At 37.6% G+C, this 23,720-nt stretch overlaps 1 protein-coding gene across 3 annotated transcripts in view; it reads right to left on the reverse strand.

Annotated features, from left to right (window-relative positions):
• brinp1 (bone morphogenetic protein/retinoic acid inducible neural-specific 1) overlaps positions 1-23,720 on the reverse strand; it is a 159,086-nt gene that overhangs the window by 27,333 nt on the left and 108,033 nt on the right. For all 3 annotated transcript variants that reach the window (XM_028602441.1, XM_028602442.1, XM_028602443.1), the window contains one exon: positions 7,742-7,847. In XM_028602441.1, coding sequence (XP_028458242.1) covers positions 7,742-7,847 — 106 coding nt within the window. The remainder of the gene's footprint in view (positions 1-7,741; positions 7,848-23,720) is intronic.

Consider the following 23,720-nt stretch of genomic DNA (forward strand, 5'->3'; position numbering starts at 1 on the left):
ACTAAATTCACTAACTTGTTAATTTAAACCAGCATGCTGTCTCAGACCGTTCTAAAACCAATCCCACTAAAGAGAATCACTCAAAAAGCAGTAAAATTGTTTGGTTACAGGTTTGTAATTATTTTTTTCTTGTATATATTTCCTAACAAAGTTTTGCTGTTACACTTGTGCCTCAAGGTAGATAAAGTGCTGAGGTTTTGAATGGGAAAAAAAAAATAAAGTGGGAAAGAAAAAGGCATGATTAAAAGTTTAATTAGTAGAATGAAATGGAGTGGGTTTTCTATTACTGCATCCTTGTTGTAACTCACATGGTGCTGCATACTAATATGATCCCCTTATTTAATTCATAAGCAATTAAAATAGCTAGTCTCGATTAAGGTTTTTTAATAAGTTTATTCATTTCCAAAAGGTGGCATTATACATTAAGGATGTTTTCAACATTTGGTCAAAATAATAAGAAATTGCATTAGTGTCTAACATGTTGACCATCTGTCTGTACAGTGAAGGCTGAATGAATTCGATCCAGAGAAGAGTAGAGAGAAAAAAAGGAGAAAAAAAGACAAACGGGCTGAATAAGAGAAAGATAAAGCAACGTGGTATATAGGTTTTCTTTTTTTCTTAAGATTATTTTTTGGGCTTTTCAGGCCTTTATTTATAAAGGTCAAACCTGCGGCAGCTGCGTCGAGAGGTAAACCTCTATATATTGGCACCTGCTCTATCAGGTGAGCTACCCAGGTGCCCATGGTATATATGTTTTCAAAAGAAACACACAGAGTGGGATAGGAGAACCAGTGAAAAGTCCTGTACACAAAATGTACAGGACATGGCTCATCTTGGTACATCAGATAAGGCTCCAGTAGGGTGTGAGATCTCTCTCTCTCTCACACACACACACACACACACACACACACACACACACACACACACACACACACACACACCTTTCTCAACAACTGAATCACACAGAAAGAAAACTTTCTCGCCCTTAGTACAGTACAGGCAGAAAAGCCATGTATAGATGCCATAAAAACCTGAAAAATTGAAACATTTTTGAGTTATAATCCTCTTGGACCAGAATCAATTAATCAGGACACACATTTAAGTAAGTCAGTCTATCCGTCAGTTTTTGTTGTGTTTGTTTGTTGTTGTTGTTTTCTTTTTACTTCTGTGACTATGAGTGTTTATGAGTGTTCTACAGCAGGGATCTTCAAATTGTTTTACGCCAACCTGAAAGAGAGATGGGCAGGGACCCCCTGCTACATGTATTGTATTGATTTGCATATTACAGTTTTTTGTGATTGCTAAACGACAGTAGGCACAACTGGAGTCATGTGCAAAACTCTAACTACAGTCTGCACAGCAGCAGTTCATGTGGACCAAACTCTAATTCGTTTTTCATTGCTTGAACACAGTTTTCAAAACTCTACACACTTATCCCATGACTTTAACCACAATGTGCACAACACTGTAGATTTACAGTTGTCCAAATGCTAACACACTGCTGTCAAAACTGTTAACCACACATTCAAAACAGAATAGATTTCAGTCTGGTGCCTATCAAACGCTGCTGATTACAATTTTAGTTGAAAGACTAAGCAGGTGTCTTGTTTTAGACTAGTTAGTGAACATATACGGTATTTATATAGAGAAAGCTCAGAAAGCCTTTTTTTGTATACAAACACCAAATAAGAATGAAACAATTATACACTGTACCGTTTGAGAGAAACAGGTAAAAGAGCAAAGATATCATGAGGTTATGTACACAGCTATAAAGAAAAAGTGAAAAACACTATATGTTTACAATAGTAAAACTGCGTTTTTACGGTTTTTCAGAAAGTAATGGAGGTGAAAGCAATGGAAACGCTACATTCATTTGTATTTAGAGATGATGCAGACATCCAATGTGATGAAGAAAACTTGCCACATGATGCTGGAGAGAGGCAGGATTAGTCACACTATTCTTTGTTACTGTTATGTACCTTTAGTTTTTGTCCCCAGTAATTCCATAAATTACTAGAGACAAAATACTATATTGAAGAAAACTGCTGATTTTCATTCCTTCTTGTTTACCTTATGTAAATATGGGTATATTATACAATCTGTATTTTTTCCTTAAATTAACTATTGAGTAGTGTCAAGTCACTCAAATTGTTCAAACTGTAAAGATGAGAAAGTTTGTCATTTCTGTATTGGTGTTTGATGCTAGTGTTTTTACCCTCAGTGTGTTCTGAGTGACAGTGTGTGTTATCTCAGTGAGGCTTGTGCATAGTGTTTGGCTGCACTGAGCCTGTTTTGAGACGTGTGTTAAGAGTTGTGTTGCTTTGAATGAGTTTTGCAGGTGATGTGAACTGTTTAGCTCAGGTGACTGTTGGTAATGCAGACTATGGCTTGAGTTTTGCATATGCGACTCCAGTTGTGCCCACTGTCGTTTAGCAATCGAAAAAAACTGTAAACTAGGCCTAACATAATGTGTAGTTCATCAACATCAACTACATTTTTCCAAGGGCCAGAATTTTTCTAAGCAGACACTCCAGGGGCCAGACTTTCAAATAAAGAATTTAAAATGTACTAATACTATACTAAAACTAATACTCCTATTTTTGTTCGATATTTCACTTTCTTACTGAATTAATGCTATATGTTTTACATGTATTAGTGTGAGCAAACTCCTAAAAAACATGGAAACTCTATAATGATAACTGGCCCTTTAACTAGAAAAAGATCTCAGACTAGGAGGCAGCTCACTGAGGAGTGATGGTTAAAGTCTGATAATGGAAACATGGTTGTTGTAGTATGCATTGTACTGATTGGTGGAAAATGCTTGCCAAAAGAAAGGTCAAAATCAGGTAAAAATGTCACTGTCAAAGAGGCTGAAGCGAAAAGTTGACGTGGAAAACTTAAGCTTTAATAATGAATGGGCTGATGCATTCGTCATGTATGCCTTATTTGCAATGAAACAATGTTGTTGCAAAAATAATACAACCAGCATCATCATCAAGAATGAAGAACGCGATCGCGTCATTCACATGCATATAAAGTAGCCACATGCATCTATTTTGGTATTGTACTACATCCATAGATTTACCGCTCCAGCGTAGAGGATGGTTAGTTTAGCCAGCAGTTAAGTTTATGTGAACGGAGATGCAAACACAGGGGGCTGGGTTTGTGTTCTACCTGTGTAATGTTACCTGCTGTAAATGCTTGAAATGCTAACTACCAGAACACATTTTTTCCTCTTCACATTTTCTGAATACATGATTTTTCTGCGGGCCGGACTGAAAGCTTTGGTGGGCCGGATGTGGCCCACGGGCAGCCAGTTGATGATGGCTGGTGTAGTGTAACCTTTTATGGTGCCCTACCATACTAAGCTATTATTTACATATTTATATATCATCATGTTTTAGTGTCAAACATACATGTGGAAGGCACAGTGAATCCTTAAGCTTAACTGTATGTGTGGTGGCCAGTAGGCGTATCATCAATGTTGTTGAGGTGTGTTTGAGGTTTTTTTTTACGAATAGGCCGATTTATCTTTTCCAATAATATGTTGGATTCATGTTAATGAATGTATGTACGCGGAACCCCTGTTTAAGATCACTGTTCAACAGTATTGTAATACTACATTTCTGTTTTTGTTTGTCCATTACTTTAAATTGTCTAACTCTATAAATCAGCCTTCCATAATAACATATTGAGGCTGGCCAAAGACATTGTCTCTGACCCCAACCATGTCCTGAACAGTGATATAGTTATATTTAATGTACAGTATGTATCCTTCTTTTCTTAATGTTTTGTCTTTGTTGATGTTGCAAAAAGAGTTGCTGTGATGCAAAAAATATTGCAGACTTCTAACAAAGTATCATCATCATCATCATCCCTACCATCATCAACAGAGCAAAGAGGACAGAGATGCACTTTTATAGCGTACGTGCAATGTTATGTCAAATTCAACAAGTCAACATTTTTCATTCTCAGGATGAAAACTACAAATCATCTGGGTGACATATGTCATCCAGGGAAACTCATGTTTCTCCAAGATGCCAACTTTTCATGAGCATACATTTTTCAACAAACCCAATGGGGTTTTAAAATGGTTTATTCAGATTGGGAAGTAGGCGAATTTCAACAAATCATGAAGGAATCCTTAGGTTTGATTGCCAAATGTGGAGATACATGTTTTTCACAGGACAGCAGATATATGTGGTGTGAAGCACAGGTGATTCAAATCAGTGAACTCAAATAAACATAGAAATAGAGTTCATAATGAGGTTATTCTTTCAAGAAAGGCTTCTAACCTCATAATCTCCACATTGTAAAAAGAAGCAAACACAAAATATAACCAAGAAGAAGAAAAACATCTTAATTAAGCAGCAATTACATTATAATGTATTTAACTCCATCAACATATCATACAAAATTCTCATTTTGAAGGCATGTATTTTTTTCCACATTGTGAATTTTACTCATTAGAATTTTATTATCGGATTCCTAAGATGTGGACATATGAATGATGAATAACCTTTTCTATGGACTCTATTTCTATGGCCATGCTGATTGCCCAGTGAGCTCAGTGATTTTAAGCACTTGTCCTATGCACTATATACTCCTACTACTTTTTATCATAAATATAAATATATATATATATATATAAAAGAATTAAAAATAAAATGACTGCATCTGCATATTTTGCTCTTATATAGTGCTGCCAGTGATCCCTGATCTTCATTGGCCAGATGTGACTCCTCCCCACAGTTTAAATGCCAAAAGTTAGCATTTTAGCTAATTGTCTGGTAAAAGGTCAATAGGCATTTGAAAATGAGACACATGGTGGGTGTTCATTAGAAGTGCTGAGAGCTGCTAGCACTTATAACAGCAGACCTGGGCCCAGCCAATGCCTTCCTCCTCAAAGGATAATTTGTAAAGTCCATTTATGGCGTGTTGTCAAAGACAAGGACAATGCTGTCAAAGCTGTTATTTTTTGGCCATTGACTGTAAAGACAAGCCTCGAGATACAGTAAATCTGTCAGGGAATCTAACTGTTTTGTATGAATAAAAGGCAATAAAGCGGCTTTTGGAACAAATATGAGGTTCACAAGTTGTCCCAAATGGCTCAACTATTAACTTGCACATTTTCCACTTTTTGTGAGTGCACTCAGATAAAGAAAAAAAACAAGAACAAACAACACATTTAAAACACATGCTGCTGAGATTGTGCTTTTTATCTTTCTTCGGTGGAGTGTATCTATTTTTCTAATCATACTAATCACAATTAACACAATTATAACTACAAATATCCTTGCAATTAGAAAGAAGACGGTAGCAACCACCTGAACAATGAACTAAAGTGGCCCCAGACATTGCAGCAACCACATAATGGCGTGCTAGTGTCCACAACAAACACCATAGAAACTATCTAACAACTATCTGGAGATGTCCCAACCACCACATCAAACACCCTAGCAACCATCAAGCCATGCCCAACCAAACATTCACACTACTATAGCAACCACCTACCAACAACCTTGCATGAACAGCAAAAACATATCTGTCAACACCCTAGCAGCTACTTACCACCCACCTAGCAATTCCCTACCAACCAAACATTTAGTAATACATGGCATAAAGGTTGATGCTAAAATATTTTGCATATACAGCAACAACAATTAAAAATGACTCCAGGAAATGTATCATTTTTTAGTTAAAGAAAAAAAGCTATTGCATTATTCATTTATTTTGGTAAAAATAATTAAAGCCTTCTCTCCTTTATAAAATAATTTGTTAATCAACACATGTGCAACATCACACATACACCCACCAATGTCTGGGAGCTTTCAACTGCATGTCGTTTTGAAATTCCAAATGTTAGATGTTGGTAGTACTGATAAACATATCAAAGTAAAGACCATCTCTGTGTGTCTCTGCAGTCTCTGTCATCTGCTTGCGTCTGTTGACACAGAGGAAAAATTCCCTATGGACATAGCTATAATATTAATATAAATATTTCAAAAAGAGAGAAACCTAGCGATCTAGAATAATACACAATATATTGCACTTCCCAGAAAAAAACACTATTTTGAAGTCGACTGAATTTCCTAGGAATAGTAGAGAAAATCAGCATCAATCCTAACAACATTGGACTCGATGCAGATCAGTCTGTGGCCCAAGTGAATGAAAACGGTTAACCTATGCCTATTTTATTACTTATTATTATATTATTATTTATTATAAATGCAGATGGCTGGCTTGATATGAGAGAAATATATGGTTCAACGAGGGATAAAATAAGAATAATTGTTACACTTACAGTAGTGTTCATGACAGAAGAAAAACTGTAGGGTGAATTAAATTATTGGCTCTCATTTTAAATATATTTGAGCAGCGTAAACCTTAAAAGCTCTCCATAGACTACACGCCTCTCCATGGGCTGTGTGAAGTGCGCTTTGAAGAGCACTATGAAGAGTACTGTGATTGTTGAAGAAGTTACGTCATTAGTTACCTTTTAAATTTAAGGCAGAAACAATAATTGTTTTGAAAAGAACATATTTTCAGAAAAACTCTCAACACCTCCAACCTCACCCTTTGCCTACACACAAAATGAATAAACACACCAATATAATTTGGCCTAATACAAAACTCTAACCCAGAAACCAATCGGAAAAGCTTTTCCATTCTATTTGGGTTATTATTATCAAGCCAAAAGAAATAATCTTTCCCAGGCCTGTCATCTATCAATTGGGTGACAAAACAGTCTTCAAAGCACAAGGCTAATACGTTTGGTGCATGATGATAAAGCTTTTCCCAAAACCTATAGAGTCCTTTGAGTAAGTGGCAGCGGAAGACTTAAAAGTGTTTTTTTGACAAACCACTTAGTTCTCTGATTTTAGAGGACGAGTAATGATCCCTTCAGAGAGAGGAAATAGAGGGGGGTAGTGTGGGTTGGATGGAAAATAAGCCTCTGTGATTCTCAAACTGGTTTAATAACCTGCGTAAACTCGAATAAATCAAAGAAACAATCACTCTATTCAAAACACTTGACCTCAGTTACACAGTCTTTCATCGTTCTTTTTCCCCAGAGTGACTGTCACTGCAAGCAATACCTTCTCTCATGCTAATTATTAGTTGTGTCGATGTTTAAGACAGAACTATTTCAGCTTAAAAGAACATAACCACTAATTGGTAAAAGTTGCTATTTGCATCGACTGACGTATGATCCGTGAGTGAAACGCTAGTATATTCATTTCAAAAGGTACTCATTTATGCATTGAATACATTCTAATGGAATCACAGTTTGACTCCAACATTTTATAGCAATACATTTGCAAGCTGATCTAATTGTCTAATTATACATTGTACCTGCGGTAATGTGGTAGTTCCCATGCTCATGTCAGAATAGTTTGCACAGCTAGTGCAACTGTTTTGAATTTAAGGCTGTCTTTGAACAAAGTTTTAAGAGAGACTTAAGAACACAATCACGTTAGCAAATATCTATAACCACAGAGAATCGTATCGCAATCCCCAGAGATTGGGAAGCAAATCTATCCCAGTCCCAATTAAAAAATGTATTGACATTCGATTCTTGAGAAGGCACAAACTGTTTCCCATGTCCAAATAAGAGCAGTTTATGTATGACTATAGATCTCGTTTCCTTTAGAGGCTAAAATGGAGTTTGACCCTGCTGCCCTGTTACGTCCAACATCACTGGGCAGCATGTGGAAAATATTGATATGCTGGGATTGTTTACCTTGCAGATGAAGCTTGCTCTCGGGACTCTGCAGAAGGATTGAGCTAACTGAGTCCAGATTGTCATAGCTACTGCATCCCAATGGCCCCGTCCGTGTCTCTGTCACCTGCAATAGAATTAAGACTAAAATGAAATTGAAGAACATTTGAGAAGGGAACAAATGCAGTTGTGGCATGTGTATGCATGTGTATGCATGTGTATGCATGTGTATGTGTGTGTGTGTGTGTGTGTGTGTAAACATTTGCAAGTATTTCTCTCAGTACTCAACACTACACTTTATTAAGACAACATATGCAAAGTTAGGAAAGACCCACCAGCCATTAACAATGTCAGGTAGTAGTAAGATGTTAATATCTGTTCATTACGGCTGTCAGTGGATAATGCAACAGTATTATTACAGACTTAGACTTTCATGTGTGCTAATTCATGTGTGCACACAGGACATAGGAAAATGACAGAATGTATTGCCACAGGTTATCATGCAAGAAACATGCTTTATAATCTTAGCATTTTTTCCCCACCAGCCATAATGTGACAACTAATTGACTCAATGCTCAAAAGGAGGCGTAATTGCACTTTTTAAACAACACCTTTACATAATGCATCTTTAATGTATCAGCTGGTGACATGTCCAACTTGTTGCAAGGATCTGGATTTCTTTTAGAGTTACTTTAAAAAACTGTTCTTTGAAGGGTTTCTTTTGTTCTTGTGTGCTATGGCCCTTACTCCGTTCTAAACAATAGCACTGAGACTGTTAGCAGTGGTTCTTGTTCCCCACCCCTAGACCACTGTCAAAATAAATGAATTTGCTATTCAGATGTGAAGAGGACGCTTTAAAATATACAGCTTCCACACTTGAGACCTTGAAGAGGTTGCTGTTGAAAAGAAAGCAAGGGGTCAACTCTCTTTTCTTTTCAGTTGCCTTTGTTCATTATGTTCTTCCAGTAGCTCCTAATAGTACTTCCACAAGGTTCCAAGAAGCCAAAAGAGATAGCACTCAGTAAAGGAGAAGAAGGGAGAAACTAGATGAATCTCACTAAAACCTGTTTTTTTTCTTTTTCTTGCAGTTCTTTGTTGAGCACAAAAGTAAAAAATGCCAATGCCAAGTAGCAGACCTATAATTTAAACAGAATATTAAGACAACAATCAAATACATGTATTAGTATTATTCGCTGGCTGTTGTTTTAGAGAGAGGTTTGGGAAAATTTTCTTTCATATTTTTATCCATCAGTACTTAGGTACTGTTGACACAGTTGGGGCTTTCTGTCGGCACAGTGGGGTTTTCTGCTTCACCAGTTGCTCATAAGCAACAGAATGTGTGACCAGTATGTGTATGTCGCAGGAGATGAAAGTCTTGGTAGTTCAACTAACTAACTGATTTTCTTGGCCACATGGGGGCAGCGGAAACAAGCACTGACATATTGTCATATGGTGAATTTGTTAGCAGCATTAGCATTCATTTGTAGTCATGTGTCTAGCTACTTGGCAAACGTAAGATAATTGTAGAAGTAAATCTGTACCACATTAGAATCACATAATGTTCTTGAAGAATAGGTTTTAAAAAGCATGTTTAAGCTTTGTATAGGATTATTATACTAATAAGATTAGAGGGATCAGATACAGTTGGAGGGTGTTCCAAGATGATCCACAGGATTGGGAGTGGGGCCAATTCGGACAAGGCCAATGAGTTTCCAATACGTTGGTTATTGTAACCCATTGTGCTCTTGGTATATCAGCTGTTAAAAGCACCCCTTTATGTGTGTGTGTGTGTGGTGTGTGTGGTGTGTGTGTGTGTGTGTGTGTGTGTGTGTGTGTGTGAGAATGACAGTGTGATACCATTTTTCCTGTCTTTAATGTTGATGCTGCACCAGATGGTGGGCTGACAAGCAAGAAATTAGACAGATGTATATCTTACCGTTGGCATCAGGCTGTTGGGGTGGGGAGGGGGGAATGCAAAATCATGGGGAGACGGACAGGGACAGACTCTGGAGAACTATATATCTTAGTATCCAATGATTGATGTTTTGCAAATTTTCATCATCCTAGGACACATGCCAGTCACATCACAGAGCTGTAACATGTATGTACTGCATGATTTCATCATTATAAATCTTTTCATCTCTGGGTGGTAAATTGGCACTATCAGTATAGACAGTGTGTTACTGTTGCATTGTAGTTGCATTTTTTTATGTCCATTTGTTGAAAACAAATCAAGTTTAATGACCAGTAATTAATATCAATATGGAGTGACAGAGAAACATTGGTTATAGAAATATTTCACAATATATTGTGATGTTAACTATAAAAAATACTATTTGTTAAGGTCAGTGTGATGTCTTTTTGCAACCAGTATTCTTGAATAATGTTTCCCCTGTGCAATTTGCACTGAACTAGTAAAACCCCTCATGTTTACATCCTGAAAGAATAATACAATCCAAATAGCACAGAACAGATATTAAGGCAAATAAGTTATAATGTTTAGTGCATAATGCCTTTTTCAATCGGTTCTGCAAACATGTTGGGCTCCCTATGTGAGACGGAAATACAATAACCTAAAATCACATTTAAAGAGGTTTACTTTAGTTTTAGATTATATTTTTGTAAAAGATTTTGCCCTCTGTGTGAGGTGGGGTCTGGTACGGTAAATCAGTTTGGATTTATCTGGAGGCTGCTGGATCTTCAAAAAAGCTTGGGTGTAAAGAAAATGTGAAATCGCATTATGTTTGTGTTTTAAAATATCAGTAACTTATATGAATGGTACACAAACAACACACGCCACTCCAGTGCATTTTAGTCCGCTTTGGTTCGCACAAATTAACTAATTCCACCTGGTTGTAAAAATTGAAAACCAGTCTTTTGTTGCTAATAAACTAAATGTGTTTGTAATGTTTACTACAGAGGCCTATGTCAGTTCAATTTTACTCGAAACACAATTTAACATGTTTTTAGTAAAACTGGTAACCATTTCTTGACAACTATCCAATTGTGTTTGATTGTTAAAACTTTGTGAGACATTAATGACCATCTTAGAGTTTTTTTTTTTATCTAACTGGTTCACCATTTCCAATCATGTTCCCTTTTTTATTTCCTTCCAGCCAAGCAATGGACTTTGAAATGCACTTCATGGCCTTGTATAAAGTGCATGTGCAGACTGATTACAGAGCTAAACTTGCCTATCACACTCTACCATCTTGATGGCTGCTGACGGTGTTCTTTTTCCTCCCTTTTTGTTGTGCCTGTCGCTGAATAAATTACTTCCTTACAAAGGTTGTGTTGCATGATCCATGGTGACTGAGCAAAGTGAATATCTGTCCTCTGTCGCCAACGGACATCTTCCCAGGTGGCACAAGCTAGCTCAGGCACATTTACATTAATAGTTACACACAAATCACACACTCCAATGGATGTGCATAAACATGAGCGCAGCTTGCTACAGCCTGTTTACCATACAGTCATTTTTCTTCAAGAATTATTATTCCAAGTTTGGAGCAGACATACCCAGCTTCATGGATTAGAGACTGACCCTTGTAATCTGAATGACTTTAGGAGGGAAGTATGCAGCATTTGTTTGGCTCTCTCTTTTCATTCTCTCCAGCACACACCATAAGAGATTATGAAAATGGAGTATAACGCAATAAAAATACAAGGAGCAATCAAAGGACTGAAGTGGGCCGAGGGGGACTTAGAGGATTTGGATTATTAAGCAGAACACAACAGTGGAATCCCACTGGGCCAGGACTGTATCACAGCCCACAGTCAGAAACCACCGTTCTGGAACATCCTCTGTAATTGTCATCTGTCATCAAGAAAATCATCTGAGCAAGAAAATAAGAGATGATGCACATGAGATCCTAAGTTTCTTCTGTTTCTATATTTTCTGTTGGCAACCAAATGTTCATGTACTATTCCCCAAGCCCCAAATGTTGTAAAAGTTTATCCTGTGTGAGCAAACTTCTTTTTTATTTAAAATGCAAAAATCATCCTGGTGAGAAACATGTAATGCAGCTGCAGTACTGTATATCAGGAGTGTGTAGGCCGAATATGTGGGTGCTGGACATGTGTGTGTCTGTTGAGACTAAATTACTTCACCTCTTTCTTTTAATATTGAAATGAATCCAATATGAGCTTGTCTCTGTTCAGTTACAGGCCTCATCAGTTCCTATGTATGCAAGCCAAGTATTTTGACCTCAAGTATATTATACATGTTACTCATGCAATGCTATATACACATATATACACATATCCTACAATTGGAAAATAAATGTTTGTCACTTTAGTGGCTTAGTTGATCCACTCTAAGTAGGCACCTGTAGCAAACAACATACTGCACGTACTGTATACTTTATTTACCTTACAACTGATGCCAGGACTGTCCATGTGTTTTTACGCACACAGGCCTATTCACTTGTAGGTTTGACGTTTATGATGCACCTGTCTTAGTTAAGCACCAATTAAAAATCTAATTAGGATTCCGGAGTTTGACAATTTGAGATTTGTTTGACTTAAAAACAGAGAGTTTGGAACATTCAGCAGTCAACATGGGAGGCAAAGATTGGCTAACAACAGAAAAAAATGCATGCTATTATTACACCAAGCAAAGCAAATATTCTTAAAGACAGTATTACATTATCTTGGAGCGCTGTGAATTATCAGATTAATTGAAGGCCTCTCAGAGCATCAATTTTAAAATTAATGTTGTAGGACTTCCTTGTGCCAAATTCGAGTGATTGAGTATTATTTTAAATCTAATAAAAAGGTAAATTTCTTTCCCAACAATGTCCAAATCAGTATATGTTTCATGGGAATGTTAAAGGAATACGCCACCGTTTGTTGAAATAGGGTTATTCACCGTCTCCTCTATATTTATATAAGTGGGCAAACGCATTTCTGTCTCAGTGCATGCATTGTCTTAGCCCGACAGCGCCGCTGCTACCTTAGCTTAGCGTAATGAATGGAATCTTTTGTTGCTGTTAGCATGTCGTGAGTAAAAGTGACCCAACAACAACAAAAACAAAACCTAATTACTTATTGTGGCCTGCGTATTCACAACGAGTAAAAATAGCAAATGCAGATTAAGACTAGACAATTTCCTAGGCAGATATTGACTTGGGACCATATTGGGTGGAAGTAGGCTACACCCGAAGCACTGCTACTCGGGCACAGAAATATCGGCAGCCCACGGAGCTCCACGACCAGTGCAAAGTCACCCTTTCTGGGTTACTGGACCACCAAATGCCGCTGCCCTGACTGAGCTCCGCGGGAGGCATTCATTACGCTAAGCTAAGCTAGCGGCGGTGGCGGACTAAGACAATGCATGCACTGAGACAAAAATGTGTTTGCCCACCTATATAAATATAGAGGAGGCGGTGAATAACCCTATTTCGACAAACGGTGGCGTATTCCTTTAAGTGAGTTTTGCATATATGAGTATAACTATAAACCCATGTATCAATAGAAAATGCTGTAATAGACAAGCAATAGACATTCATTTTATTAAATAACTTTGCATAATAATGTATTGGATGGAAATCAAAAGACTTTCCATATCTATGAACTTAATAAGTATTAGCTTTACATTAGCATTGTAGCACTGAGAGAATCGAGGAGAAGGATAAATCGTATGCATTAGATATCACCCTTGAATGTGTATCGACTGTCTCAGTTCAGTGCAATAAAACCACTTTCTTTCAAGTTCATTAAAATTATCACAGCATATGGAGCTCTTATTATTTCTACAATTTCTGTAACTTGTCATGGGAACAGTGTGTCCTCACTCCTGTTTCTCAAACCATACTGAGAGGAGTATATTTCTTAGACAGAAAAGCTCACATTATACCGTGTCCCCAAGTTGCATACCAACTTGAAAGACTAAGAAGAATAAAAAGGTGGTTTGAAGCTATGCAAGATAAGGAAAACAAGGGATGAAGGCAATGAGATGGGTGAGTGGGACAGGGAAGAATACTGTAAGGTTGAACTGTCTTCATTACACATTGCCTCTGCTGAGCCTTCCTAATATGCCCATCACCTGCTACTCTCTTAATGACTTGCTATTTCTGGATACATAGAAATGAAGAGACTTGCTCCTCAGTAATTCTCAAAGCCTGATAGTGAAAGATCTCTGAGGACATTTTTGTTCATATCATATTACATGTGGCTACAGTGTTACTGTAATACACATTAATGGAACGATGCAACCTTATTTGAGGAACACATGTAATAGCACATTTCTCTTATATATCTATATAATTCATTGTGTGAATATTTAAATGAGCATTCTTTGGAAAACACTTCATGTGTCTATAAAAGCCATTTTTAATGTGACTCATTTGTTTTAAATGATACTGAGAAAATGATCAACTTTGGGGCATTTCTAATTATAACTGTGGCACGCTCAAGTGCGCAACTCAAGCAACACTGCATAGAAAATCTATCATGCTTGCTTGTGGCAAATGCAAATTAGATGTAAACTGCTCCAAACTTGGCTACCGCAGTTGACACAAATCTAGGTCATACTGTATACACATTAAATTTCCCTTTCCCATTTCACATGAGACTTACATGACTGGATTGTTAGAAATAGGATAGTATGGATGTAGCTGCTACACCACCACCACCACCACTATCACCACCCACAGCACTGCAGCATCATCAGGACATATGCATATTGAGTGCTGGTGTAAATCAGAGTAACTGTATGGATAGGTGACCTTGTGAGGGATGCAGTAAGCACACTCCCCAGTAGGAATGCATAGTTGCACACTTCATGCATGAATGAATGTACAGTACGCACGCCACATGCACACTCGTATGCAGTCGTGATAGCACGCAAGCACGTATACACAGAGTTGATTCCTAATCGTACTTGTTCCTGCATAATCACACTTTCCCACAGGAAGGCACTCGCTTGTAAAACTGGCATTTTCTTTTCATTAAAACACTCCATTGGGTATCTTATTTTCATTCCCAAATGACCCTCCCTCCCCACAACAGTCCTAGCTCACAGCAATGAGGTTCAGTCACACAAAGACAAACAACCACATGACATTTGTTTCTATCAGCAAAGTATGATGTTGTTCTCAGTGGGAGGACACCTCTCTAGTATCTTTTTTTTTTTTTTTAGAACCCTTCTGACGTTTAATGTATGTGGAGAACAATGTCCCTATTATTACATTTATTTCTTATTAACACATTTTACATCATACAATTTTTTCGTGCTAAAGAATGACTAAATAAAAAGGTATAGTGGTACAGTAATGGGAAAGGCATCAGAGCTGTGCAGCCCAGTGGTTAAGTGTAATGGGAAAGAAGTGACAATGATGACGAATACAGATTTTGGCACAAGAGGGAACTGAATTATGATTTATGAATCAATAAAAATGGATAATACCCCTATGTTGAATGGCTTCTGTGATTTTTTTCTATTTAATAAAATAGCTGCAATACATTCATGGAGATAAATTATGTACATCAGGAATCCCCCCCACCACCCCATGCTGTAAGATCGCATTACATCATAACCCCAGGCCTGCTTGTTTAGTACTGTGGGTCTAATGTGTGTGTGTGTGTTTTTATTTGTCTATCTGTGTGTATACATGTATTCTATAGCTTAGCTCATATTTCAGAGAAGAGAGAATGAAAACAGGCAAGGTTAGAGACCATTTTTTGTGTCATCCCTGATTGTGTTATTTACCTTTCAGTAACATGTACATTTATTCTTTACAGTACCTTTGTTCTAACTTTTATGTGGTCTTCGTTACACAGCTGTGGTTTAGGTTCATGTTTAAGCCAATCTATTTCTGGATTGGTTGGTCTCAGGTAAATAACAAAGCTTCAAAGATTCTGCTGAAGGTGCCAGCAGCACAGTGGGGATATGTCTTGGTTTTGATTAACGTTCACATGTAGTAAATACCTCTTAAGCAGTGCAGAGGCTCAGGGAGACAGCACAAGGTATCAAAGATGAAAGGTTTGATAAATTCAGCCAGCCACTATGCACGTAGTCTATCAGACCACACATTTAGTGAGAAGCAATTGGATATAGCCTGCACAAAGGACACGCACACATAGAAAAAGCTGTCATTTAGAGCATATCTCAGGTTTGACACTTCAGTTAGTACTGATTTTAATTACTAGTGTGAATTTTATTGAGCAATACAATCAGTTCTCCTTAGGGACTAATTTTACATGCAACCTTAATAGCACTCTATCAAAGTATATTACAAACCATTGCAGCTTGCACAGCATGTGCAACCTGTAGGAGTCCAATAACAATCTAACAATTGTTTGTATTTCTCACTGATAAAAAGACGACTGAGTTTATAATGAGAAAGCTTGGCATTACTGCCTGCACAGATGTCTGATGTCATCAAAGACTGATTGCTATATGTCCTGCTGGCTGCCCTGATGTTCACATACTGTTCTGCTGCCTCATTAGTAGTCTGATTATGACTTAGTTAATCAAATCATGCTTGCAATTTATTTTTTTTACAAAAGATAGGGCTAAATGTTGTTTTGATATACTGCCGATACACAATTATTTACATTTTCATTTAAAGGGAAAAATATATATTCTATATGTTTGGTTTCATGATGGTGCACCCTCGTACAGCATTAATTAGATGGAACACTGTTCTGGCTAAGTAGATGAATACCTTATTTCGATGCAGCCAATCAAACCTTGCATTAAGTAATAACGTCTGTTTGCAGGTTAGATAGCTAATTAGCTGCAGCACATTAAACAGCATGTAAAGATACCTGCAAAAATTACACTTGGTTCAAGTTAGATGCTGGTGTGGTTCTTAAGCGGGATTTATGCTTCTGCGTAAAATCTATACCGTGGCTATGTGCTACGTGTAGGTACGTGGAGACACGGACCCTCTCGAAAAAAAATTTAACTACACATCGCGACGATGCACGTCGCTCAGCTGTGGGTTGGTAGGTTCTCCTTCTCCATAAACAACTTGAAATCAAGGAGAGAATTCACTTTTCCTGCTACGAGTTCCCACCGTGGTCAAAAAGCACAAGTGAGACACTTTTTTTCTCTCACTATGACGCTAGAGTCGGTACTCACGCCGAAGTAAATCGCCGTCACTCTCTCACTCGCTCTACCAGAGATCGACGCACACACCAACGCACAAGTATAAACTTCTGGCTACTTGCTTAGGTTACGGAGAAAGCTCTGTGTGGAGCCTCAGCAGAACCATAAATCATACTTTACTCTTCAATACCACGTTGTAGTGGTTTCAGATTTGCCATACTATATGTGAATTTTCCACATGCTATAAGCCCCCAAACTCAGTGATAAATCTTCTCAGAGGAGGATATCACATTTGGTTACTATTCTGTTTTGGTTTTAGGACAACTGCTATCCATCATAGGAAACAGTTCTGTGATATCAGGCGACGAGCCAAACAAAAGTTGGCAGCGAACCATTTGGGACATTTTGTTAAAGGGAGGGGGTATCCACCAGCTTGTCCCTGACATCTGCACAATATGCAGCCATCTCAAATTCAAGCCTTTCCTCCCCCTTTCAAAATCAAATGCAAGTATGGTTGGTGTAATGTAAAACTACTTTTCAAAGGGATCTTTGCTGATCGATTAGCTAATGGGTTCTCCCTGGGTAACAAGGGTTTAATTAACAAGGTTTTCTGACCGCATCGGTTTCTTGGTTTGCTATTGAAGTCCCCTTTTTTGTACCTTGTTGTAGACAGTGCATGAAGAAATCTTACACAGCTCAAGAGACAGGCATTAAGAAGCTATGAAAAGCTATTGATTTGTTTGAGTTCCTAATATAATTTAGTCTATAGCCATTTTGATTTTTAATCCCATCTATTCATTTGAAGCTGTGATGGGGGTTTCGGTATTGTACTACTAGTTTGTGTGTACTACTAGTTTGTGTGATCTAACCTAACAAAAGTAAGACATTATCACTAAAAGCATCATTCTTCTTCAACCAGTAATTGTAATTTGTCTACAGTTCATAAGTCATTTGTGATTTGGGGATCTATTAATAATCTAATGTTAAAGTTAAAAAATGTTAATAATAATAATACTAATGATATTTAATATAGGACAATGTTTGCCTCAGGCTGATTATTACTGTCTATATTTTGATAGAAGAGAACATAAATATTGCAATGCATTTAGTGTCAGGAGAAAAATATCACATAATCAGCAGTTTTATTCATTGCATCAGTAGGAAGTTTGCATTATGCCATTTGCACACATTTTCTTATTAATTTCTGGGCATACAGAAATACTGAATAAAAGAAGACTCTTCTCAAAGAAAAGTTGAATATTGGACAGATTCAATAGTAATAGTACAATGCTTCCTTTAATGTAGTTTGGTTTAAGATTCTTCTTCTTCATTATCTTTATTTACCATTATTATTAATTTTTACATTGTGAGTACTGAATATAATAATCATACATTTAAACTACTTTAAATGTTCATTTTTCAGAATAAATAAAAAAACATGTATGTGTGTGTTAACTGTATGCATGCAAAATGCTACAAATTAAGTGGCTGAACAAGTAAAAATATTAAGAAAGCTGGTAAATGAGCTAATCAGTTTCCAATATTTCCATGGAACAAAGTGGACCTGGCTTTCAACCTGCTTACTTGCAGACAGGAAATATCTAAAACATTTCTGCTGTATTGACACGTGTTCTTCATCCTGATTGTAAGTTTGCACTCCAAAGCAGGTCTCACAGCCCTACTGAATCAATATTGGAGGAGCAAAGCCCTTGTTCTCCGTGTTTATAGATCCCTGCCTTCTGCTGGACTTTGCTTCCTCTGCACATTCTGATCACTGTCTGTCTGCTGGCGACGTGACTGGAGAACTGCAAAGTATGCTGCCTTCGTTTATATTCGACAGATACCAGAACGCAAGTTCAGCCTTAGATGATTTTTGGTGATGGTATATCTGACAATCATGCACATTTTAAGAGTATTTAAAAATGAAATGAAATGAAAGGTATTTTATATTTCCACAAATCTAGTTGCACATGATCTGCCGCAGTTTTTATGTGTTTCAACTCTCATTTAAACAATATTTTGTGTTAAATTCTCCTGATGATGGTATCTGTAAACATAATGATTACACAGTACTATATGTGCATCAATATAGCGCCTGTATTTGAGGGGCTAGTGCAATGCATGTTTAAAACATGCCTGTGCAGAGTCTTGAGAACCGCAGATCCAAACAAATTCACACACTGCACTTCCTTGGGTCCTAAGCAATACACATGACGTAGTTGTGTCCCCTAGCCATGCTAGAGTATAAGTGTCAGCTACCTATTTGGGAATAAGCTAAATCCAGGACGGTTCATTCTGAAAGTTAGGTTACTGATGCAATGATGGTTGAAATGTTTGACTTTTCTACAATGTAAAATCTACGGTCTCTCTAGCTACGTTCATACACACAAGTCTTAATGCCCAATTCAGACTTTTTTGCTCAGATCAGATTTATTTTTGGCTGTTCACATTACTTTAAAAAATGTGGCCTATATCAGATTCCAGTGTGAACGGTTTGTGGTTTCGAACTGACCCGCATGCGCAAAATAACAATGACATCAGACGCAGCATGCTGTTCCACTAAAGTTAGGAAGGTTATGGAGGAAGCATTTTCCTCCAGGGTTATTGAGGTAAAAGACGCATCAAATCCGTCTTGGTTGTTCACACTGCGGTTGCATTGAAAAAAATCAGATCTGGGTCTGATTCAGGACCACATACGGAAGTGGCCTGAATCTGATTTGAAAAAATCTGATCTGGGCTAGATTTGAGTGTTCACACTACTTCTGAAGAAGTCTGACCTGGTCACTTGACCCCAAAAAAAAATCATATTTGGGCCATTTTGTCTGCAGTCTGAACATAGCCTCTTTCTTCCTCTGTTCTTGAATTTACTGTAGCGAGCCGTACCCAGCATTTATTTTTATTTATTTTTTTATTTATTTATTTGGGACAGTGCACATTAATGAACAATCTAACAATTCTGTACAGACTGTAAATGAGCCAGGTTATAGCATAAATGCTAATATTCACCTGTAGTCACGAGGCAGGAAGACAACAACATACAAGATAATGCAACACAAAAGAATATGACAATATACAATTTCAAACAAGAAACACATTAGCACACATTCAGGCAGATTACATTACATCAATAAAATTAGTCAAAATGATGACATAACTGGGAACTTTTAAGAAATTGTTTAAGGTGCTTTTTCAATGTGCAGTAAGTTGGACATTCTCTAATGTTTGTTGGGATGCTGTTCCAAAAATGACCTCCTCTGATAGACAGAACAGTTTATCCAAAGGTAGTTTTTCTATGCGGGATCTCTATATCTCTTCTAAATGAAGCTCTGGTACAATAACCGTCAGACCTTGGTTTAATGTATCTAGAAAGTAAAGGTCCAAGTCCATGAAAAACTTTATAAATTAAACAACAATTTTTAAAATGAACAACATTTTCAAAATTGAGCAGATTGTATTTTCCCTAAATATTACACTAATGGAATGACAGAGATTTTTGATCAAGTATTTTTATAGATTTTTTGAATAACATTTCTGTGGGTTTTAAAATTGTATTTCCAGTGAGTGACCAGGTTCTGATGCAGTAATCTATATGTAAAAAATATTGAATGTAGGAAAATTTTAGCAGAAGTAATTGATGGTCTGATTTGCAGTGAAGTTTTGTAAATTAAATTTGATTCTGTTCGCTGTAAGTTTGATGTGTTTTTTAAATGAAAGTGTTGGGTCCAGTGTGACGCCGACGTACTTAAACTCCTCTACAATGTCAAGTTCCATTCCCAACAGGAATACATTGGACCGCTCCAGTTTTATAGTTTTTTTTTGTGAAAATCATAGCAACAGTTTTCTTTTTGTTCAATAATAGGCAGGATTTAAGCAGCCAATGTTGTATATTCTCCAGTGCTGATGTAAAGATGGATGATGCTTCCTGTGTGCTTTTAACAGGTGTAAAAATAACCGCATCATCAGCATACATTTGAAAATTGACTTTTTGACAAACGTTTGGCAAATCATTTATATATACAGAGAACAGCACTGGTCCCAAAATAGAGCCTTGTGGGACCCCTGCCGAACATTTAAGGTAAGATGACTTAGTGCCACCAACACTCACAGATACCGTAGTCTTCTGTTTGACAAGTAAGATTGAAACCAAACTAGCGCATTCTCCGCAAAGTTGAAGTGAGTCAGTTTAGACAGAAGGGCTCAATGATCTACTGTATCGAACGCCTTCTTTAAATCCAAAAAGAATGCACCAACACATTTGGTTTTATCAAGCAAGGATTTCATTGTTTCTATGAAGACACAGTTTGCCGTCTCTGTGGAGTGGTACTGGCGAAACCCAAATTGCATGGATGGCCGTGGCTGAGATGTTTATTCAGCAACTTGGCGATCCACTTTTCTGCAACCTTCGATACCACAGGGAGGATGCTGATGGGGCAATAATTTGAAATGTTTGTTTTGTCTCCTGATTTAAAAATTGGTGAGACTATAGCCACCTTCCATCCTGATGGAACAACTGACATTTTAATTGATAAGAATGCCGTTTGGCGGTTCAACAGTTAATAAGGGTCCCCTCTCAATACACTACAGTGTGTGCATAACACACTGCTAATAAATGCTCCTGTAGATCTCAGGAGTATGCACTCAACACTGCACCTCTTTGGGTCTTCAGCAATACAGTGTGAAGTCGATCGGATGAACAGCTGTCGATAAAATTGAAGGACAGACATACAGACACACCTATTATAGTTACATGTAATATCCTCAAGTGCTGCACAATTATGTGTGTACCTTTGAAATCATCTTATACAACCAGTACCAGCCTTTGCAAAATCTTCCTTTGTGCACATCAAAGTAGTTACTCATAGCATATTATTCTCAAGTTGTATGCAAATTATAGAATAGGACAGGGGACAGTTGTCTTTGGGGAGAAGGTGCCCTGGACTCGAACCCCAGCCTATTACAATATTGTCTGCTGCTTTTAAATGAGATGAGATGAGTTAATGTGATTGGCCATTAATGAAGGCAGTGGCAACTCTATCCTCTGATAATATATTCCTAAACAATGTATTTATCCCTATTTCACCCTTTCACATTTTCCACATTTACTATTCTGCCTGTATTCACCAAAATTGCACAAAGAAAACAAATGCTGTATAGTACAGTATGTTTGCACCCTTGAATTGTGTTATATATAAGCCTTCGGTGTATTCATAATAAATTGTTCAACCAATGACAGCTTCTGATTATGCTGTCAATACTGGCTCCTTAGTTTGCTTTATGTTAATTAGTTTGTGGTAATTTGATTAGATTTTCCCCTCTATAAAACAGGAATTTAGGGTTATATAATAATTTAGTACTAATTGTAAGGCACCGAGGAGGGATTTCTCTCACTGGAAGGGCAGACATTCATAGAATAACCAACATAATGAAATTACAGTATATACAATCATGATGACAAAATATACATAGAATGTAAACATATATTAAGAATACAGAGTTACTGGAGCACTGTAATAAACAGAAACACCAAACACGATAAGTGTGCAGCCATTCCCACTGTACACTATCGACTTAATGCCCTATGTGTACACAGCCATGTTTGTTTGACTTGGTAGAGCAAATCTATTAAACTGCTATTTCATCCTGTTAGAAGAGTAAGAGACATTCATTGTGAGTTTCAAACAAGTCATTACTAACTCTCAGAGGATGCTAATACCTGATAGATGAAAGCTATCTTGCATGCCTGCATTCCCATTGACTAACTCACTAATTCACTCAATCACCAATCCATCCCTAGCCCTTTCCAAACCCAGACCACGCCTCACCTCTTGACATATGCTTCAGGTCTATCGGTCTTGATCAGCAGACATGCAGTCCACTCAGCTTTGCAGTAACTTTGTCTGTGTGTGTGTGTGTGTGTGTGTGTATGTGTTTGTGTGTGTGTGTGTGTGTGTGTGTGTGTGTGTGTGTGTGTGTGTGTGTGTGTGTGTGTGTGTGTGTGTGTGTGTGTGTGTGTGCGTGCGTGCGTGCGTGCTGTAGGCCTATGGATACTCTCTCCTCTCAACACCTCCTGCTTTCCTTTCCTCAGAAACTGACTCAGCAGCCACTGTCAGGTCTGCTTAATTTTGTCATGGTTGACTTCCTGCTACCTGGAGTCTCATCTGCCAGAGCCCCTTAATCCACTTGTCACTCACAACAACAAAAAGCTAGAAAGGTTCCCCCCTGAATGAAGACAGGGAGGTAGAGCATTGGTGGGTGTAGCGGGAGAGTTGGATTGGAGGTGCAGGTGCAAGGCACATGTGCATGGCAGCAGCTGTGGGAGCGTCGGCCTTTTCGGAAATTTCAACACTAATCCAAAACTACAGCGGAAGCCCATATATCCTTGTGAGGAAATAAAATGCATTGTCCTATAATACCATGAATGCAACATGTTGTATAAGACTGAACAGATTAAATTTCATAATTATGTATTAATTAATCAATTATAATTCATTTTCCCTTACTTCAATTTTATAAAAAAAGCATCAATCCCCAAACATTTGCTCAAGTCATACTTTTAACAGTTGTGCAACTTGTTTCCTATTTCATCACTATCAAATGTGGTTCTGTCATTGCAATAAAAATGCATTTTATTAATGCTACTCTTGCCAGACCCACTGGCAAGAAGGGCATTGAGCGTGCAGCCGTTGCCCGTGATGGAAAGAGGAAAGAGGATTGGCAGAATGGGCAGTCCTGAGGATGTTTGGTGATGTAGAGAGGAGCGATAAGTTTAAATTAGTTTTTATGGATCTCTGTAGTCCGTGTGTGTCCAATATGCCTCCAGGATGCCTATACTCCTGCTGATCTGCACAGAGAAAAACTAGCAGTTTGGGTAGAATACCATAAAATAACCAAGCAGTTTGGCTTGTTATTTTGCAACAGCCTGGTGCTGATTGTGCATGATTTAAA

The sequence above is a fragment of the Perca flavescens genome, chromosome 16 (assembly GCF_004354835.1).
Source record: "Perca flavescens isolate YP-PL-M2 chromosome 16, PFLA_1.0, whole genome shotgun sequence".
In the NCBI taxonomy this organism is placed as follows: Eukaryota; Metazoa; Chordata; class Actinopteri; order Perciformes; family Percidae; genus Perca; species Perca flavescens.